The sequence below is a fragment of the Haliotis cracherodii genome, unplaced genomic scaffold (assembly GCF_022045235.1).
Source record: "Haliotis cracherodii isolate W230 unplaced genomic scaffold, xgHalCrac1.p SCAF_1, whole genome shotgun sequence".
NCBI lineage: Eukaryota > Metazoa > Mollusca > Gastropoda > Lepetellida > Haliotidae > Haliotis > Haliotis cracherodii.
In genome coordinates, this window is record NW_027266264.1 from 44,834,203 (window position 1) to 44,855,613 (window position 21,411).

At 44.3% G+C, this 21,411-nt stretch overlaps 1 protein-coding gene across 1 annotated transcript in view; it reads right to left on the reverse strand.

Annotated features, from left to right (window-relative positions):
• LOC139478216 (pre-mRNA-splicing factor 38B-like) overlaps positions 1-21,411 on the reverse strand; it is a 106,725-nt gene that overhangs the window by 63,255 nt on the left and 22,059 nt on the right. The window contains exons 3-4 of the mRNA XM_071260607.1: positions 8,720-9,322; positions 1,966-2,055 (exon numbers count right to left, since the gene is read on the reverse strand). Coding sequence (XP_071116708.1) covers positions 1,966-2,055; positions 8,720-9,322 — 693 coding nt within the window. The remainder of the gene's footprint in view (positions 1-1,965; positions 2,056-8,719; positions 9,323-21,411) is intronic.

Genomic DNA, 21,411 nt, shown 5'->3' on the forward strand with positions numbered 1-21,411 from the left:
TGGATCTTGTGAGAGGGTGGATGTAGGTGCTCCTGCAAATGTGAGATGCAGGCACCACACCACCGTGCTGTTGTCGTGGATCTTGTGAGTTGGGTGGCTGTAGGTGCTCCTGCCAATGTGAGATGCAGGCATCACACCACCGTGCTGTTGTCGGTGATCTTGTGAGTTGGGTGGATGTAGGTGCTCCTGCAAATGTGAGATAGCCAGAATGAGTGCTTCCATCTCTAGATTCTAGACTCTATGGTTTACCAATTGAGGTGAGTCCTTAGGTTGACTTGTAGAATGATTGCTCAAGGTGAATCCTAACGCTTGATGTAGGAGCCAGAAATTGTTATATTTGGCACAGTTGTAGGTGGCCTTGGCTTGTCAAATCCTGGGCTGAAGTGAGTAGCCCCAGCAACACTTGCCATTGGTGAAGTGTGCGTGATTGACACAGGGCAGGTGACAGATGGCTTAAGATCTTTAGCCATCTGGCCCTCGGCACTCTTAGGAGGTCCTAAACAGGCTCCCTATGAACTGAGCCGGTAGGAAGCAGTTACCTCCAACTTCGCCTCATTGACAATCAATCCCAATTTAACTAGCAGACACCTGGTGGAATCCTGTTGGCGCACCAGGGTGAACATGCCTTAGTGACTCATTGGTCTTGTGAGAGAGTCAAACCTTAACAATGCCAAACCAGAAATATCTCACACATATAGTCACTCATTGGTCTTGTTAGTGAGTGAGTCAAACCTTAACAATGCCAAACCAGAAATATCTCACCATATAGTCACTCATTGGTCTTGTGAGTGAGGCAAATGCCAAACAAGAAATATCTCATATGTATACTGACTCATTGGTCTTGTGAGTGAGTCAAACTTTAACAATGCCAAACCAGAAATATCTCACACATATAGTGACTCATTGGTCTTGTGAGTGAGGCAAACCTTAACAATGCCAAACCAGAAATATCTCACCCATACAGTGACTCATTGGTCTTGTGAGTGAGGCAAACTTTAACAATGCCAAACAAGAAATATCTCATACGTATACTGACTCATTGGTCTTGTGAGTGAGTCAAACTTTAACAATGCCAAACCAGAAATATCTCACCCATACAGTGACTCATTGGTCTTGTGAGTGAGTGAGTCAAACCTTAACAATGCCAAACCAGAAATATCTCACCATACAGTGACTTATTGGTCTTTTGAGTGAGTGAGTCAAACCTTAACAATGCCAAATCAGAAATATCTCACACATATAGTCACTCATTGGTCTTGTGAGTGAGTGAGTCAAACCTTCACAATGCCAAACCAGAAATATCTCACCCATACAGTGACTCATTGGTCTTGTGAGTGAGTAAAACCTTAACAATGCCAAACCAGAAATATCTCACCCATATAGTCACTCATTGGTCTTGTGAGTGAGTGAGTCAAACCTTAACAATGCCAAACCAGAAATATCTCACCCATATAGTCACTCATTGGTCTTGAGTGAGTGAGTGAGTGAGTGAGTGAGTGAGTGAGTGAGTGAGTGAGTGAGTGAGTCAAGCCTTAACAATGCCAAACCAGAAATATCTCACCCATACAGTGACTCATTGGTCTTGTGAGGGAGAGAGTCAAACCTTAACAATGCCAAACCAGAAATATCTCACCATACAGTGACTTATTGGTCTTTTGAGTGAGTGATTTAAACCTTAACAATGCCAAACCAGAAATATCTCACACATATAGTCACTCATTGGTCTTGTGAGTGAGTGAGTCAAACCTTCACAATGCCAAACCAGAAATATCTCACCCATACAGTGACTCATTGGTCTTGTGAGTGAGTAAAACCTTAACAATGCCAAACCAGAAATATCTCACCCATATAGTGACACTTTAGTCTCGTTCTAAAGAATCAGTCTTGTACTTGAACTAAAACACTTATGTATGACATTTGATCCCACCAATATTTTAGATGATGCATGATGCAGCTGCAACTTACCGAACCTGAGGCTCTCTCATGGGGGAGGAGGTCCTGCCACGTGTAATCTGCAGTGCCTCACTTCGGTAGGAGACTCTGGCCCTCTCATCCCTGCAGTGCACACAACAAACACTTGTTACAACTTTCAATAAGCATAGGGGAAGATGGATGTCTATGTCTGTTTAACATTGTAAACACCCTGATATTTTAATATTAATATTAATATACAAATCCAATATTTCCAACCAAACATCTGATGGCGACACACCTGTTGATATATTGCCAACATATTGTCTGGTCCTGTTTTATTGATATTAATCTTAATATAACAATCAGGATCTGGATTTTCAAAATGATAAGATATTGGTAAAATTTGCGTAAAGTTATCATTGAAATTGTGTAATTGTGAACATTGTGAACTCCACTCCGCTGCCGAGCTCATTTGCAGCACATACTACCTCCACTAGATGTTAGCAAACCTATGTCTGCATTCCACAATAGAGTTAAATTGGGCATTAGTATTAAGGCAAAAGAAAATGGCAACAGCAATTTACTTCAGCATGAAAAAGAAGATTTTGTCTATATAATACGCTTCCATAAGCCATCTGCCTTTATAAAAAATCATTTATTTTCCTGCAAATTTATATTACAGACTGCAGATTTACATGACCAGCGTACTCCGTGGTCATCTGCGGCACTAGTTTCATATTAGCTACTTCCATTCCAGACTATGCTTTAAAAATCAGTCAATTTTTAATCAGTCATACAGTCCGTAACAGTAGTTTTGTGTTAAACTTTAGTGGTTGCATGATTAGAAAACATATTCCGCTGACAATGTAACACAACAATATGAATATTTCATTTTTCATTTTCCTACGTGTTCATATCGTTATCTATCATGTAGTTGTCCAATTTTCGATCACGAACATTTATACTGCTTAATTTTGTTTATCCAACATACTCATTAATCCGACATAATCATATGCAAGCAACAATGTCGGATAAACTGGACTTGAGTGTATGCTGACATGACTTTTAGTCAGCTGAGCCATAACAGATTTAACCAAATGAAGTTCAAAATTTGTTAAATCTAACTATTTTTTACATTTGTATACTTACTTATACTGCATTACTCCTTAATGACAGCGTACCGGCGATGGTCCTGGGTGAAGAAATTAATAAACTGTTCGAAGTCCCACTTTTTAAGACCACCACCACTGTCCTGTGACCTCTGTGACCTTAGGTCACCTCTTCACGTCACTGCCTGTCACCCGGGCTTAAGAAAGACATACTTTTGAGGTTTCTGAAGCCAAAGTGGGGAGGAAAGTCTGCGACGGGTGGGCCTTAAACTTAGAAATGCAGGATAAGTATACAAATGTAAAAAATATTTACAGTTTACTAAATGTTTTACTTATCCTGCATTACTCCTTAATGCATCTGTACCGGACGGTTTGGAGGTGGGAAACCCTCAAAATACAGAAACCTCAATAATTAACACCCTGAATATACGACACCAGTTGGCCGATAAACCGTGAAGCAGAAAAGTTCAGAATAACGCCATTACGGTCGGGTTATTTCAATGTGAACACAATTGAACATTTGAATAAAGAGTAGCTCCCTATTCATCTGAGTAATAAGAAAGACAAAACTACCTCATCAGCTAAATCTTTACTTACTACATCATAGAGCCTTGTAGACTATTAATTGTCCAATATTGTTCCACTGGCGAAATCTGAGCCACTGCACCTGAAATTGGAATGGCTCTGTATATGGCGAGTTCATTATTTGCGTCGGGGGTTGGTAACCTGCTAGGCTACTACCAATGGCCCAAAACTTCGTACACCTTCAACGTCCTCGAGAGTCACATCCAGAAGATAATGACTGGCAAAAACTGTCGAACCTCCAAAAACATCCTTTTATTAGCACAATTGCTATGTAAAGCCAGGGTAGAGGCTACTGCCCAGATTTCATAAGGCTTATTCGCTCTCGACGGATCCAGATTGGCGATCGAATAAGCCTGAAGGACGATTGCGTGTAACCATAGAGATATGGTCATGGACATAGTAGACACAGGTATAAATAACCGCTTCCTCAAACCACGCCTAGTCTTGGAATGGCCGATGAAAATTCGCAGTGCCCGTATCAGACATAATAGAAGTTATCCCTCATCTTAGTCAATATTGGTGGGATGGTGATGGAACAATCGGGTTGGCCGGGTAATTGATTCTTTGCAATAAAATCTCAGCACAACCCGAGATGCACCGCTCCATGCATTCCATGCTCAAAACGAATCCGGGTGATCGTATGTAGTTTGCTCACCTGTGCCACTGTAGCTAATGCCAAGAGAAACACTGTTTTCTTGGTGAGGTCATAAAATGAGGATGCATAGAGGGGCTCGAAGGGGGGGGGGGGGCCCTCACAAACCTCGAAGAAAAACGTTCAAGTCTCAAGCAGGTGGGCGGAACTTGGCCTTCTGATCCTCAAGCCTGAATGAGCGTAGTAGGGCCTGTAGTTCCGGGACCTTAGTCATCTTGTAATTTTCCGAAACGGCCAACACTGAGTTTAGTGCAACCAAGTATGTAGTAATGGTGCTACCTTTCAAGTGTCTTTGGGTATGCAAATGTAGGAGGTATTCAGCTAAAAACTGTGGTGACGCAGTAGTTGTGTCTTGACTTTTTGCCTTGCAAAAGGTTTCAAACTATCCCCAGCCTATAGAACTCTGGTAGAGGGACGATGAGCTAACGTTATAGCTTTTGCTGCTCGTCCCGAATAGTCCTTTGCACTTAGCACATTTTTAAGACGAACCAAGCGTGCAGACGAAACCTGTCTGGTGTTGGATGAAGCAAGTTGCTGTGAGGGTGGATGAGTAGGTTGGACCACTGTGGGAGGGGTAGTGGATCGTCTTCTGCTAGATTTCTGAGCTCGATGAACCACCGGCCGGTCTCCTTGTCTCCTTGATCTTTTGTATTACCCTGGGAAGTAAAACTGGTGGTGGAAAAGGGTACGCTTTTAGCCCTTCCCAATGGATGCTGAACGCGTCCACCGCCCAAGTCTGCGGATCCGGTAACGGGGAGACATACGTCATGAGTTATTTTGGCAAGTTGCAAACAGGTCGATGTTTGGTTGCCCGAACTTCTGAAGCAGTAACTAGAATGCTTCTGTTTCCACTCTGTTGTGGCCACCCTGTCTGGGCGCGATAAAGCATCAGCCAGAATGAACTATGAACTGTAGTTGCAGGCGATCCAGTAGATGTAAAAGCCTGAATGTCTGTTGAAGTAGAGAGTGGGAGTGCGTTGTTCCCTGATTGCGCAGACACCACACCACAGTGCTGTTGTCTGTGGATACTGCGAATTGGGCTGACTGTAGTTGATTCTGCCAATGAGATATGGCCAGAATTAAAGCTTTCAACTCCAAGTTGTTCATGTGCCACTTTCAATGAGCGCCTGGCCATAGCCCTGAGGCTGTCTGGCCTTGCAAGTGCACACCCCACCCCTGATTTGGTTTGGTTGGTTTGTTGTTTAACACCGTTATTGTTTAACTTAGCAATGTTCCAGCTATATGATGGCGGTCTAGACCAGACAATCCAGTTATTAATATCATGAGCATCGATCCACACAATTTGGATCGATGACATGCATCAACCAAGACCCCACCCCTAAGGGAGGCATCTACGAACAGGTGTAGATTCGGGGATAACCTGGATAAAGAAACTCCTCCTAAGACATTCGACTCTACTGTCCACCAAATTAGGTAAGGCCTTATTTGAGCCAGTAGAGTGATGGCCTTGAGTGGATCCTGATGCCTGATGTAAGGGTCCAGGAATTGTTGAACTGGGCGTAATTGTAATCGGCCTCTGCTGGTTAGATACTGGGCTGAGGTGAGTAACCCTAACACTTGCCACTGGTGAAGTGTGCGTGGTTGATGAAGAGCAGGTGACAGGAGGCGTAAAATCTTGTGCCATCTGTCCCTTGGAACTGATAGGAGATCCTGGTAGCTGCCTTCTTGTGAAATCCCGGTGGCGTACTAACGTCTGCATGTGTTGATGACACAGGAGTCAGTCGTCTATGTACGACTCGAACCAAATGCAGTTATGGGCTTCATTACTCATGTAAATAGCCATGGGGCCACTGAAATGTCAAATTGGAGCACTGCCCACTGGTTGTGAACACCACTGAACTGGAATCTGAGGAACCTGCGGTCGGTGGGATGGATCGGTATATGTAGATATGCATCCTGCAGATCGAGACTGATCAAGGAATCTAACGCCTTTATGCTGGTTCTGAGTAGTCTCAACGTGATGAGGCAGAAATAGGGTTGATGCTTCAGGCAACGTTGGTTGAAAACAGAGAGATTGTGTATCATTCTCATCTTGTCTGAGTCCTTCTTGGGTACCCTATGTTAACACTGGTGTGTGTACAATCTCTATGGCTCTCTTTTCCAACACAATGTTTATGTTGGCCTTTAATAGCAGATGTTGCCTTCTTGGATAATTCCAAGGAAGAGAAGCTGGTGGTCAACGGTGAAGTACCTCTACGTCTAGTTGGCAACTATGACGTAGTACGTTGGGAACGTAATCTTCCTTGGGGCTGCTCCAGGTCTTCAAATTGATTCAGTCTCCCGTCTACGGGGGTATCGACAATTTGGAAGGGCTGGGGGCGGGACTGTCGTGACTGTCCAACATCTCAGTGTTTACCCCTCTTATCACCTCCCCTACTGTGGTATTTACCACGCTCTGCCACGCCCTTTCCCACAAAAGGAATCCTGTGTCTGACCTTCCTTGAGAGACTCGCCTGATCGCTGGGATTAACTGTGACAAACATGCTCCAAAGCTTTGGCGTGCATGTCCGTAATCTGTCCATTGAACAGGGACGTGGAAGACCAAGGTTGACGCAGCAGCCTGTGCTTAAACTCCAAGTCCCAAGTAGATAGGGCTAAATAGCCAAGCCTCTGTGTGACAGTTATTTCTGGCAATGCAGCTTTAAGTTGATTTCTCATATGGTCAATCAGACGCTGTTGAAAATCAACTATAGTTTGGAGATGATTTAGTCGGTTAGGGTTAGGTTTTAATACCCTTCGAATTTTTTTCAGTTTCAATAAATGCAACTCTGGTATCCTGAACCTTGAGTGTAGTAGGCCTTGACGAGGGTGCCATTCTCTGTATATCCTCATCCAAACTATGTGCCTGGTCTGCTGCCTCAAAACCATGGATAGGAAATTCATCCTTCCTAAACTTAAGTGGCTTAAATGTCGGCGTAAGCGTCAGCCTTGAGAAGTCTTCATCCAAGGATCTAATCACATCTGTCATCATAGGGTCGACAAGGATCAACGTAGGATGTGTCCATATTGTATCGTATTTATCCACCCCGTTACCCAGGGAAGGCACTGAAGTGAGGCGGTCCACTACCCATTCATGTACCTGTGCCAGACCGAGATGAGTATTCCATTCTATCAAGGAATCTCCCTCTTCACCATTAGATGTGTCTGACGAATCAGGATGATGTTGACGGTGCGTCTAGATGGTGAACGACTTCTACTCCGATGTGTAGTGCTACCTCTGACCGATGGTTTAGATGAACCATCTGGTGAATAAGAGTCAAGCGTCAATGTCCAAGTATGCGCAGGCGTACTGGTATTACTCAACGATGAATGCGCTGTATTATGATGCACAATGGGTGTATTATATACGTTAGGCATTGGAGTAGATGTAAGATCTGTGCTGTAGATGTAACTGACACAGGCGTCTGATACATAGGCCAGATCTCGCAGATGTAGATTTCTCAGGCGGCTGAAAGTTAGAGTCAATTATGATACTCACAAAATCCTCTGAATTTGAAGTTTTCAGCGGAGTGTGCACTTCAGCAGTGACAGTAACAGCCGACATATTACCCCTCGAAGATAATGGTTGCGTAGTAATGACCGAACCATGTCCCTCACTATTCAGCGATTGTGACATTTTCCTTGTCTCACGACGGGATTGCTGCAAAATATGCAGTTGTAAAACTCATTAGAGAGATATTTACGCAAAAGAGACATTTATAGTTTGGTGCACAAACCTGCGTGCATGCCAGACAACGTGGATGAGCATCTTTGGCAAAAAAAATTCCACAGCAATTAGTACAACATGCAAGCAAATACAAGACTTTTTTGGATGAAGTGGGACTGGAAGACTGCCGTAGAATTATATTAATCTATCCGCAAATTATTGTAACAAGTTGAAAGTGTATTCAATAATTTATATATACGCAACTCAATGTAACACCAAAGCCAGTAGTATTTAAGAACATATAAATATGTTATACATACGTAGTTGAGAATTGTAAACAAATTGACTACCTTGGCAGGCAAACAATTGTAACACAATTCAAAATGGTGGTGAACAAACAGCATGTGGCAGGAAAAAAGACAGAGTCTTTTTACACCTAAATAAATCATATAAAACTGCACAACATGTTGAAAGTAATATGAAAAGAATACATCACCCGTCGCAGATCAATTTTAAAATTGTAGACGAAAACTGAAGGTCCAAAAAAATCCAAAACCAGAGCTCCGCTGGTACACGTCCATGCTGTAGCGAGACAGGTCACCTCTTCACATCACTGCCTAAGGTCACAGAGGTCACAGGGCAGCGGCGGTGGTCGTAAAAAGTAGGACTACGAACAGTTTATTAATTTCTTCATCCAGGACCATCGCCAGTGTGCTGTCCCGTTTTTTGTCGCAAGGTAAGCAGTGAATGCATTAAGGAGTAATGCAGGATAAATAAAAAATTGTACAGTACCTGCTGTGATATGTAGATAGCTGATGAGTTCTTTTCAAACTCCTTTCTTCTTGTTTGGATGTAGTGCTCAAAGATCTTCTAATGCTGTAGTCCACACCAGTTGAATCAGCACTCAGGTCCTGTCTACTTCTAAAACTACTATATGGTTTGGGTGACAAAACAGTGATAATTCTCCTTTCAAACTCATCTGGGTCATCAAGGTTGTCATCATGATGGAAGGACTTGATTTCATCTCGATCAAAAATTGGCTTGCGGCCTTCACTGGCACGCCTTTTCAACAAAAAATTGTGAAAATCAAAATTTGTTGTTTTAACATTTACAGCTGTTGATATTGGGATGTGAGGACTACGCTGAAGTCCAATAGTTATGTTTTCCTCAAGTTCAAATTTCTTTTCGGTCAAGCCAAAACGTTCATTTAATGTTAATTTGTTTTTCACTTTCCTGTGTTCAGAAGGAAAGTAATCCTGATGTCCAGACGTTGATCTTGATCTTTCTCTCAAAGAGTCCCTTTCTAAAACAGAAGAGTCAGCCTTCTGCTTGTCAGAAGGAGATGTCCACACAGAGTGAGAGGGCTGAGTCTTTCTTTCAACATATGGAGACCTTCTGTCAACAGAAAACATATTTACAGACAGTCAGTAGGAAAAGAGTACACCAATTTGATAAGAAACATTTTGCATTTTCTGTTTCAATAACTTATGTCAACAAAACAGACACTTGACAAAAGGATAGCCAAACCAAGGTGAAAATTCAAAACATTGCAAAAAGGGAATTAAAATTGCTAAGTAAGGCTCGTAAACATTGTTTATCAATACACAAGGCCAAAATCAAACAGCTACGTGAAGCCCTTTCAGATGAAAAGAAGTCACCTGTTTTTTTGTGAGAGATAGGTAATTCTCAAAGAAATTCATGACAGGAAATCAAATTTGTTAATCTACGGAATCCCAGAAACTCCTCAAGAAAATACGGGAGCTGAGAGAATTTTTCGTGAATACACTGAACTTTCACCAGAACAGGGTGGACGTAATGTTTTTTAAAATAGTCCACAGGTTACCTTTCTCAGAATCAACGTCAAAATCATCCCGCAACACCTCATAATATCATAGCTATGTTTGAAAACATGCCAAATAGAGAAGCTGTCTTTGACTCAGGAAGCTACTGGGGGAGACGAGGATCAGTATCCAGACTGATTTCCCCCTCTGCTGAGAAAGACACAGGAGATTTTGACTAACAGGCTGCTGGTATCCAAGAGAATGAGCAGATTTGTACGATAATGTGGGTGGTAGACATTAACATGGTTCTGCAAACCAAAAAAACCAGAAAACCAGGTTAAACGTGGTGAAAATATCACTGAATATATAAATGACACTGCAACCACTGCAGTGTGGAAAAGTTTTTTTGAAATTTTAGAGTTCACTTCTCAAAGATAAGAAATATGTTAAGTTGTAAAAATCAACTATTAAGGGAACAATAAATCAGTACAGATGTAAAGAAGGTAACGTCTCAATAAATTATGAACTTCTATGGGAAACTATACAATATTCATTGTATCAGAAAAGAAAACACGAAACGGTGGAAATTACACACAAAACATGAGGAATTGGATGAAACTGACGTCAAAGATACCAAACTGACAATTCTTTGTGAAATAGATAAACTCAAGAAGGAGAGAAAAGAAATAATGAAAATTAGAACTCAGGGAAGAATAGTTCGATCTAAGGAAACATGTATAGAACACGACGAAAAAACATCCAAATAATTCCTTAGTCTAAGTTTAGCATCTAGAAACTACCTCAATAAATCAAATAGAAGATAACTAAAGTAACATTATAGACCGATAGGAAAATATTTGAAAGGAAGTAAGCAAGTTATATGGTAGTCTCTACTCTAAACATGACGTGTCAAGGATTCAGTTGGAAACCCTGCTCAGTAAACTGATTTCCAAAACTATCTGGTGAGTTTTCTCACAAAACTGAAGGCGAACTGAATTATGATGATTTCCTCGAAGCAGTTAAATGGCTAAAAAATGGGAAAAGTCTGGGACTGGACGTGTTTACTGGGGAATTCTGAAAATTCTTTTGGAATGATATAGGTAAATACTTAATAAGATCTAAATTTTGCATACAACATGTACAAAACTGGTAAACTATCCATCTCACAACACGAAAACTAATTACATGTGTACCAAAAGTTAATATACCAAAACAAAACCTCAAAAATTGGCGTCTAATATCATTATTATCTATCTTCTATAAGGTTTTCTATAGCTATATCATGTAGAATAAAATCTGTTTTAGATTTTTAGATTTACCAATTAACGAAGATCAGAAGGGTGTCATGGCTGGGTGATACATTGGGGAAATAACTAGACGAATATATGATGTTATGCAATATACCCGGTACTGAACATTATCCAATTTCAGGCCTAATACTGTTGATCGATTATGAAAAAGCATTCCAAACTGTTGATTGGAATTTCATAAATGAAACACAGAGTTACTTCGGCTTTGGAGAATCAATCAAACAATGGATACATACTTTCTACAACGGAATTCACTCAGTTCTTGTAAGTGGTTTTGGCTCATTCTTTGACATATCAAGAGGATGCTGTCAAGACGACCCCTATCACCGTATACATTCATCCTATGTGTAGCAATACTTAAAAGAAATAGCCAGGGCATAAAGGGAAGAAACATTGGTGACATTGAGTATCTTCGTACACATACACAGAGGACACAACCTGCTCACTTGATGGTTCTGAATGATGCCTCTATGTTGTTTGCATGTAAATTGTAAAGACACAGGTTTAAAAGTAAATACAGATCACACAAAATTAATATGGATAGGGTCAAGAAGAGATCGAAAATGAAACTCTGCCTGAAATAGAATTTATCCTGGACACAGGAACCTTTCGAATTATTGGGCATAAAATTCTTGATCTGGATGATATGGTGGATATTAACTACGAAAACATGTTCAATCAATGTGAAACAATAAGTTCTATGAAGATTTACTGATGTCCTGGTGGGCCTCTGTGGACTGTCTGGAAAATAACAATATTCCTGCCGTTGGTATTCCTGCTGGAATACACATGGGGCAGGAAACGGTCGTCTACCAATCATGGTCTAAAAAAGGCATCAGATTTATTACCAATTTTATTGATGAAAAGGGACACTTTCTACAACATAAAAGTTAATTATCTTAATTATCTGATCCAGTCTATAAAGCAATACTGTTTGAAACAGAGCATTCAGTAGCTGAAGAAATTTAGTTCATTTTAAAAAAAAACAGGAAAGGTCCTCAATATTTCTCTTAAAAAAACTATGGACAAACAAATTATCAAGAACCAACACTTTCAAAAATGGGAATTCCTGCTCAGAAGTGAAATCTGCAAATCAGATAATAAACATTACAATCTTATACTGTTTAGGTGTACAAAGTCATGCACATTTCAGTGGTTTCAATACCAAATATTACATCATATTCTACCTGCAAATTTAGTAAAATCTAAATATGTTTTACATTTTTATACTTATACTGCACTCCTTAACTAACTCCTTAATGCATTTACTGGCTACCTTACAACAAAAGAGACAGGGATTAGTGACAGTCCTTGGTGAAAAAGAAAAAGCTGTTTCAATCTCAAGTTTTGTTGGACCATCACCGCTGTCATGTGACCAGATGTGACTTCACATCGAATGATATTACTGCTCGTCGCACAAGCTACAAAAAAAAGGTTTCTGAAGCTATAGTGGGGAGGCAAGTCTGCAACAGGTGGGAAGTAGTAATCCAGGATAAGTATACAACTGTGAAAAATATGTAGATTTTACTAAATTTGTTACTTATCCTGCATTACTCATTAATGCATCTGTATCAATGGTATGGAGGTGGGTATACCTTCAGATGTCCAAAACCTCAATAAACGAACCCCCTGAAAAGACAAATTGTCAAGTAACAGTAAGGCGTAAAAAGCATAAAAATGCTTGACTGTAGGACTCATTTAATCTTATCTACAGATGGAACATGGGAATTGAGGATAAGTCTGTGTACACAAACAGTAAAATGGAAGACATACGGGATAGGCCAATGAATTAGTGTTTCCACGAGCCATGCCTAGTTTCGGAGTGGCGGACACACAATTCTCAAGACTGAAGGAACGATCTCGTTGGCCTGGAAATTGATTTTGCGCTATGAAACCCCAAGGTGTACCGCACCCTGCGTACCATGCTCAAAACGGAAGCGGGTGATGTCAAGTGCGTGTATAAGACAAACCATGCATTCAGATGAATCCTGTCTGGTGTTGGGTGAGGTAGTTTGCTGTGAGGGTGGATGAGTAGGTTGAACCACTCTGGGAGCAGCAGTGGATCATCTTCTGCAAGGTGTTTGTGGTCGACGAACCACCCCCCTGCCGGCCACCAAGGCACGATAAAAGTCAGAGCAAGGCTCTTTGTTTCTTTACTCTTTAGTGTAATCAGGAGGAGAGAAAGCATATGCTTTTAGCCCTTCCCAGGAGATGCTGCATGAGTCTACCGACCAAGCCATACATCATAGTTGGTGGTTCTGGTGAGTCGTAAACAGATCGATGTTTGGTTGCCCAAAGAGATGAAGCACCAGTTGGAACACACCTGAGTGAAGTTTCCACTCTGTGGGAGCAACCTTGTCTGGTGGACCCACTTGATGAAAGAACCTGAACGTCTGTTGAAAAAGGAAGTGGGAGTGCAATGTCCCTTGATTGCGCAGGCACCACACCACCATACTGATGACAGTAGATATTGCGAGTTTGGTGTACTGTAGCTGCTCCTGCCAATGTGAGATAGCCAGAATGATTGTTCTAGATTGTTTTTGTGCAAAGTTTGTTGTGTGCCGGACAACAGCCCTGAGGCTGTCTAGCCCTGTAAGTGAGCACCCAATCCCTGAAGGGAGGTGTCTACGAACAGATGTAGATTCGGGGATAGTCCAGATAAGGAGACGCCTCCTAAGATGTTTGACTATTGTCCACCAGTTGAGGTGAGTCCTTCGGATGGCTGGTAGAATGATGGCTGTGAGTTTATCCTTTCTTCTGATGTAAGGAGACAGGAATTGTTGTATTGGATGCAGTTGTAGGCGGCCCCTGTTGGCAAATCCTGGGCTGAAGTGAGTAGCCCCAGCAACACTTGCCATTGGCGAAGTGTGTGTGATTGATGCAGGGCAGGTCATCAATCCCTTGGCACTTTTAGGAGGTCCTGATATGTCTGAAACAGGCCCCCTACGAACTGTAGCTAGTAAGAAGGAGTTAATTCCGACCTCGCCTTGTTGACTATCCATCACAATTGAAAAAGCAAACGCCTGCCACATGGATTGCATGAAGTTATGTATCCACTTGTTCTGGTAGGGCGTTGTATGTTGCACGTTCATCTGTTGCGTTACCGGGCAGGCAGGAGGTGCAGCCCTAAGCTGACCTAGTGTCGATGACATCGCCCGAGAGGCCATAGGCAGACGCTACGCTCGGCACAAGCCCTTGTGATGAGATGCTTTTAGGTGTTGACTTGATTGTGGCTTGCACTTGCGCTGGCACCAACCCAGTAGAAGCGCCGTAGGACGCATGCGCCGGCATCTCTGGGACTGTCACTGTGAAGGCCATGGATGCCTGAAAATTTTAAACAGGTGCGATATTCATGATTGAGCCTGTGGTAGTAGAACATGGAAGTGAATGAATTTCGGCAGTCACCAAAACTGTGGACAAAATCCTCCTTGGGGCACTTATTGCATCAAGATAGACTCCTAAAGATAATCTAGGAAGTGGCATCCGTCAGCAACAAGCGTGCATAAATACATCGTAATTTGATTATTTCAATGAATAAACAAGATTACAATAAATGGAACCAACCTTATCGTGAGGCACCACCGTCAAAAGGCGGGGGCTGGAGACAGGGCGTTATCGACCATACACAATGAAAAGAGCCATTCTTTGTGGCTTATCATATCGAGAACTCGAGACACACACACCCCCCACACCCCCACTTTTTTGAACAAGTGATATTGGGGGCACAGATCACGAGAGACTATAAACCCGCGCAGAGCTAGGCCAGAGGGTCCCCGTGAAGCGAAGGAGTGCATGTGCAAATACGATGATTATCGAGTAGTAATGGCTGGTATTGTTATCGACCGTAGAAGATAAAATCCGGACCGTTACTGAGCAGTGTTATAATCAGTCCGGGCGGTCTAAAATCTCGAAGGCTCGATCGGCTAGAGATGTAGAACTTTGCCCAGTTCGGAGAACTGACTGACTGTAGTGGTCCCCGACGAAGAAGGCTGTAAAAGAGCAGGTAGCTCAATAGGAGCCATCACGTGGAAGGCGTGTGCGACCTTAGGACGGTAAGAGTCCGGCAGGCGAATACTGACCCTGTCCCGGTGAAAGACAGTTAGTTCGGGATCGGCTGACATTGCCTGAATGTCGCCTACCCGTCTGCCGGACGTTACCGCCACAAGGAACGCCGTCTTCCAGCTCAACAGCTGAAGAGAGAGAGACGACAGATCCCGAAAGGAAGGACCGGACAGCCAATCAAGAACGATTGACAATTTCTCAAGGGGGACTGATCCGCCGGACAGGCGGTCAGATCCTGTCCACACCTGCTAAAAAACGCTTCACTAATGGGTGCGCACCCAGAAGTGCCCCGTCGACGGGGACGTGAAAGGCAGCGATAGCTGTAGAGTACCCCCGGACTGTCGATGCGGCCAGGCCGACATCTAGTCGCGACTGGAGGAACTCAAACACGGCTACGAGATCTGCAGAAAAGGGATCTGCAATCCTTCTATCGACACACCAGCGCGCATAGCAGGCCCATCTATCCTCGTACTGAACGTTTGTCGAATCCCTCCGCGAAGCCAGTATTGTGTCTGCAACTCGTGCAGGAATACCGCTCTTCTGGAGGCGATTCCAGACAGTGGCCAAGCCACCCACTGAATCCTGGGATTCGGTAGGAGGGCCTCGTTCTGGGATAGGAGGTCCGGTCGTAAAGGTAATAGAACAGGAGGCTGAGCCAGAAACCTGAGTATTACTGGAAACCAACTCTGCGCCGACCAAAGGGGTGCCAGGAGCACAAGTAGTCGCACAGGCTGAGTGGCTAGCTGAGACAGGACCTTGGAAATCAGAGGTACTGGGGGGAATGCCCACAGAATTCTGTCCGTCCAATCTAGCTGGAAGGCGTCCGGTGCCACCGACCTCGGGTCGGGGACTCGGGAGCAGAACGTTGGTGTCTGGTGATTCACCCCAGAAGCAAACAGATCCACCTGGAACGACCCGTATAACTGGGAGATAATCCCGAATATCCCCGAGGAGCGAGGATCCGGCGAGACAGAGCGTCCGCACGGACGTTGTCTACCCCCGGGAGATAAACAGGTAGCACCCTGATAACGTGTGAGTCGCACCATAGGAGGAACTGCCACGTCTCTTGGAGAAGCGACGGAGACACCGTTCCCCCCTGCTTCCGGATGTAAGTCATCGCCGTTTGGTTGTCCATCTCTAGACGCACCACTTGGCCACGAAGCAGATCCAGGAAGCGTTGGAACACCAACCTGACCGCTCTCAGTTCTAGCACATTGATATACAGTTTGATCTCCTGCTGGGACCATAGTCCCGAGGCAGTGTGATCGTTCAGAACGCCTCCCCAGCCGGAGAGTGACGGGTCTGTTTGAACTGTGAGAGACGGCACGGGAGTGTTGAGGGGGAGCCCCCGGGACAGATTCCCGACCTCGGTCCACCACTGATGATGTGCATTGAGCCACTGCGGAGTCTCGAGAACAGTCTCGAGATCTTCCGAGTTCACCCAAAGTCGACGGAGCGCTTGTTGAATGGGTCTCATTCTCAAGCGCACCCGCCAAACCACATCCACTGTCGCCGCCATGTTGCCCAGTAACTGGAGCCATGTACGAGCAGTGTGACTGGCGGACAGAAGGAACTGGGAAGTAACACTTCTGACCTTGGTAATGCGATCTTGTGACAGAGATACAAGTCCGCTCACCGTGTTGAAATTCGCCCCTAGGAAGACTAGATTCTGAGTAGGGCTCAGATCTGACTTCTTGAGATTGACTATCCACCCTAGAGTGATCAGAATATCTATCACTTGTTGTGTAGCTATCTGACTCAGGGATTGCGATAGAGCTCTTAGTAACCAGTCGTCGAGGTACGGATAGCAGAACCGACCTTTTGACCTGGCCACTTGGGCGGGAATCAACATCAGCTTGGTGAACACCCTCGGGGCCGTAGCGATCCCGAATGGTAGAACCCTGAAGTGATAACACGGGGTGTATGGGTACGTGGAGATAGGCGTCTTTTAGGTCTATTGACGTTAGCCATTCTCCGGTCTCGACAGCTGAGATCACCGAGCGCAGTGTCTCCATCCTGAAGGACGGTACCTCTATAAGTTTGTTCAGCCTTCTCACATTGAGAATAGGCCTGAACCCTCCATCTTTTTTGGTGACTAGGAAATATGTCGAGTAGAAGCCCTCGCTTTCCTGTCCCAAGGGAACCGGTTCGATCGCAGCCTTCATAAGAAGTGCGTCGACCTCGGCACGGAGGAATTCTGCCCTCTCTAGGGTAGCAGGCACCGGAGTGTGCTTTATCCCGGAGAAGTGGGGGCGGATGATGTTTCCACCGAGGCAAATGGCCATCCCTTAGAGTGGACAGGGTCCAGGGATTGGATGTGACTGTCTCCCATTCCTGCAGGAATAGAGACAGTCGGCCACCTACGGGGACATCCGGCTTGAGGCAGTGGACCCCGGCTGTCGGCAGTTCGATAACATGCAACCGTGGGTCCGCCCGGGGCACTTCGGGTGCTAATGGGAACCCGATGGGTTCCTGCCCCCTCTCGGACCACCTGCTGAGCCCCAGGGAAGAGGGTGGCACCCATCTCTTATATGGCAAAGCACGTAGATCCTGGCATGTGGAAGCCGAGTATTTGGATACCGACATCCACAGCCTGCGCATGCCCATGACTGCGCACATCATCTGCGAGGCACAGCTACGAATAGCGTCCCTCGCAAGATGACTATGTACCTCCGTAAGTTGCGCGGCCAACTCCGAAGAGTCGGCCGGCCCCTCTCCCGCTAACTCCCTCTGTACGGCCGACAGATATGCGGAGTGTACGGACCCCCGGAGCTGCTGACATGCGTTACGATATTGCTCCTCGAAGCAAACATAAGCAGCCTTCAGCTCTGTACCGCACGCGGGAAAGGGTGGCAACCGCCGGCCCTGCTTGACCTTAGCCAAGTTGGGGGTCGAAGACCCCCCCAGGGTAACGGAGGTCCAGACGCATTCGTCCACCACCGGTACCTTAAAATCACCATCCTTTGCTAACGGGTACCGCTTAATATGTTCGGGTAGGTTGAACTTCCTGCGGGCACCCGACAACAGAGGGTGGATGAATGCACCAATGAGGACAGAATACGGAGCCGCACCTGGGGCGCCTTGCTTGGAGCAAAAGCGTCCCCCAAAAGGCGGAACTCAGTCGGATACGACTGGGGCATGGGCGCAGCCACCTGAGGCAGTACCTGGACAATCTTGTCCCGTACATGCCTCAACGAGGAAGCGAAGGAAAATATTCCCGAGGTCTCCGAGTCGTCTCCCCCCTCCTCCATCCACTCCTCCTCTCTCGATTCCGAGCCGAAATTAATCGACTCTTCCCCGAGAGAAGAGGCAGACAAAGTCGGAGGGGGACGCCCGAAGGCCTGGGCCTTCGCATCCCCGGGCTGCACCCGGCCCGAAGCCGAGTCCCGGTCCCGAGGTGCCGGGGGTTCAAGGGAACCCACCTGGCTCTGGGCTAGAAATCCGCTAGAGGAAGCCTCGGCCTCGGAAGAGGCGTCTGGCTCCGCTAGGGAGAACTGTGCGTTGGTAGTGAATGGGCCAGTGCCCGCCACCCCTCTGCTGGGGAGCGACCTCAAGCCGGCGCCGAAGCCCGGTCTGAGATCGTCCCCGAGACCAAGTGGCCTGCCTCGGCCGACGCCGGGAATATCACGAGGTCTCGAAGCCGTGTCCGGCGCTGACAACAGGGAAGGCTCGGTCCGCATCTCCTCTCTGAGCTGAGACTTTACCTCCTCCATCATCGACGCCATCTGCGACCTCAACAAGGCAGAGATGTCTGCCAAAGACGGTGCAGGAGAGGGTGCAGTGATTGTGACGGGGACCCTAGAGCCTTCTCCCCCCCGTTTCTCTTTTTCTGCGCCCGGGGGGTGAAAGCAACACAGATCGGGCATGACCCATCGTCATGCCCGTCTTCGGCCAAACACTTGATACAAGTATCATGCCTGTCTTGGGGGGGGGGGGGATAGAAGCCGAACACCCCGTACACAGTTTGAAGGTCTGTAAAAAAGACCGTAATTTGGCGGGAAGGGTAATAAAGTGTATCAGTGCGATGAAAGATCGGAAAGATAAGTGCATAAATTGTGTAACTAGAAGCAAAGGCGTAATTTAGAATGCGATTGGTAAAGCGATACTAATAGCCAATGTCGTAGTATAATTATAACACCAAAGTGGGCGTGTTACGCGCGAAGGTGTAAAAAACCCGTAAAAAAAAAAGGTAAGTGTAATTTAAAGATAATTAACACACCAGCTTGGGTTGATTAAAGGAAAAGATTGTAGGCTAAAGCCCAATGATATAACATTAAAAAACCCAAGCCGTTTTTAATGGCCCTGGTGTTACATGTATCATACGTGGCACTACAAAATGGACGCTATGACGGCCTTTGTTTCAAAGGCATCGTACACGTGTCACATAATTACAACTTTATAACTTTACAATGCGAGGTATTACGCCTTTACATGAAAGAAATGTACCATACATACAGTTTGGTCTGCCATGGTTCTTGTACGAACGATTATCTTGTACTTTTTTTAGTCTTGAAAAAAACCAGCACGTCTGTCTTTGTCAGATGACATAAGGAAAGTGATTTGGGTGAGAGTTGCTTCCCTTGGCATGACGCGCCGTGGAGGGTGAGGCACCATTAGGGTGGACGTATATCATACAAAAACAAAGTTTTTTGTGTGGTAACAATTTTATTAAGGAAAATGGTTACAACTATGTCATGTAGATTTTCTTGAGCCAGGAAAATGCAATAAGTGCCCCAAGGAGGATTTAATCTGAAAGAGAATAGAAGTTGTTGTTGAAATAGACTTCGGCATGTCGATGAAAAAACACCAGGTTGCAATCAGCAAAATATTTTTGAGTTTTTTTAAAGTGTACAAAATATAAACACATGAAAACTCTATATAACGCCAAAGGCTACAGGTATTTAAATATACATAAGCCTGTTAATACCTAGCAGAGAATTGCAAACAAACTTGACAACCTCAGTAAGGGGTAAACAAATGTAACGCAAATTCAACGAAACAAAGAACCATGTGGCGGCAAAAATGTGGAAAACACCCGCATATTAATACACAATCAAGTGAAAGTAATATGAAAGGAATACATCACCAATCGCAGACGTAATTTAGTGTGGTAGCAGAAAGCTAACCACTAAATTAAACGAATAGTGGCGATGGTCCTACAAAAGCAGACTTGAGATAGAAACAGCCTTTTCTTTTTCACCAGGACCATCGCAAGGCACTGTCTCTTTTGACATAAGGTAAGCAGTAAATGCATTAAGGAGTCATGCAGAATAAGTAAAAAATCGCTAATTTATAAATGCATACGTGGACAGTGACTTGTGTAGGTATTGCTCAAATGACAAAGAAACGATTTTACACCTATTTTGGGAATGTCAAAAGGTATGCCCCATCTGGTCCAATATGAAAATAAACATTCATATTTCAAAAGAAAATGTTTTACTCCGGTACGGCTTAAAAAACAATAATCATGCAAACACAATAATCTTGGAGCTAAAAAAACTCATATTTGACAAAAGAATTGAACACAAAATGCCAACTTTCCAGAATATCTAATGGGAGTTTACTCAATACTACTTACCAATAAAATATTTTGCAAATGTGAATTATGATATGGGATATTTCAACAGGTGCTGGTCAAGCTGTCATTTACTCTTCTCTTAACGTATAATTACTATATGTGTAATTTATAATGACAATAACAACACGACAACAGATAAAAGAACAACATTTATTACATTTTTGGCATATGGGGATTCTTGGTATATACATATATACATGACACATAAACATAGTACATGGAAGACTAACTTCAGCCAAGTCTCTAAATAGGACTCGCGCACTCCATACTGTTTGAGCATACTGAGTCATGGCTGAGTATACGAACACGGACGTTGAAGAAATATACCCGATCACCGGGCTGTACCTCTGCCAAGTAATACAAGTAGGGGTCGCGCACCCCTAGACTTGCTCCCGAGCGCCAGGAGTACCTGGCAGAGTAGACGAATGATGAAAACAAAAAAGGGACGAACGTTAAATTACTTGCAGGGGGAATAGCATCTGCCCATATTATTATTATGATAATTGTGGAACTGAATTTATGAGAATCCCCCTACCTGTCCTGGATTTACTTAATTGCTTCCAAGCTCCAGGAGCGCTGGAGATATGACAGAATATAAATGAGAAGGTAGTGATGAGTCAATGCTATAACAATTAGTGTATGAATCTATATAGTGATTGCAGCTTATACCTACAGAAATACACCTTGTTGGTGATGAGGGAGGTGGTGGGTTCAGTCAAGATCCGACCATTACGAAGCATGCTTGAATGAACC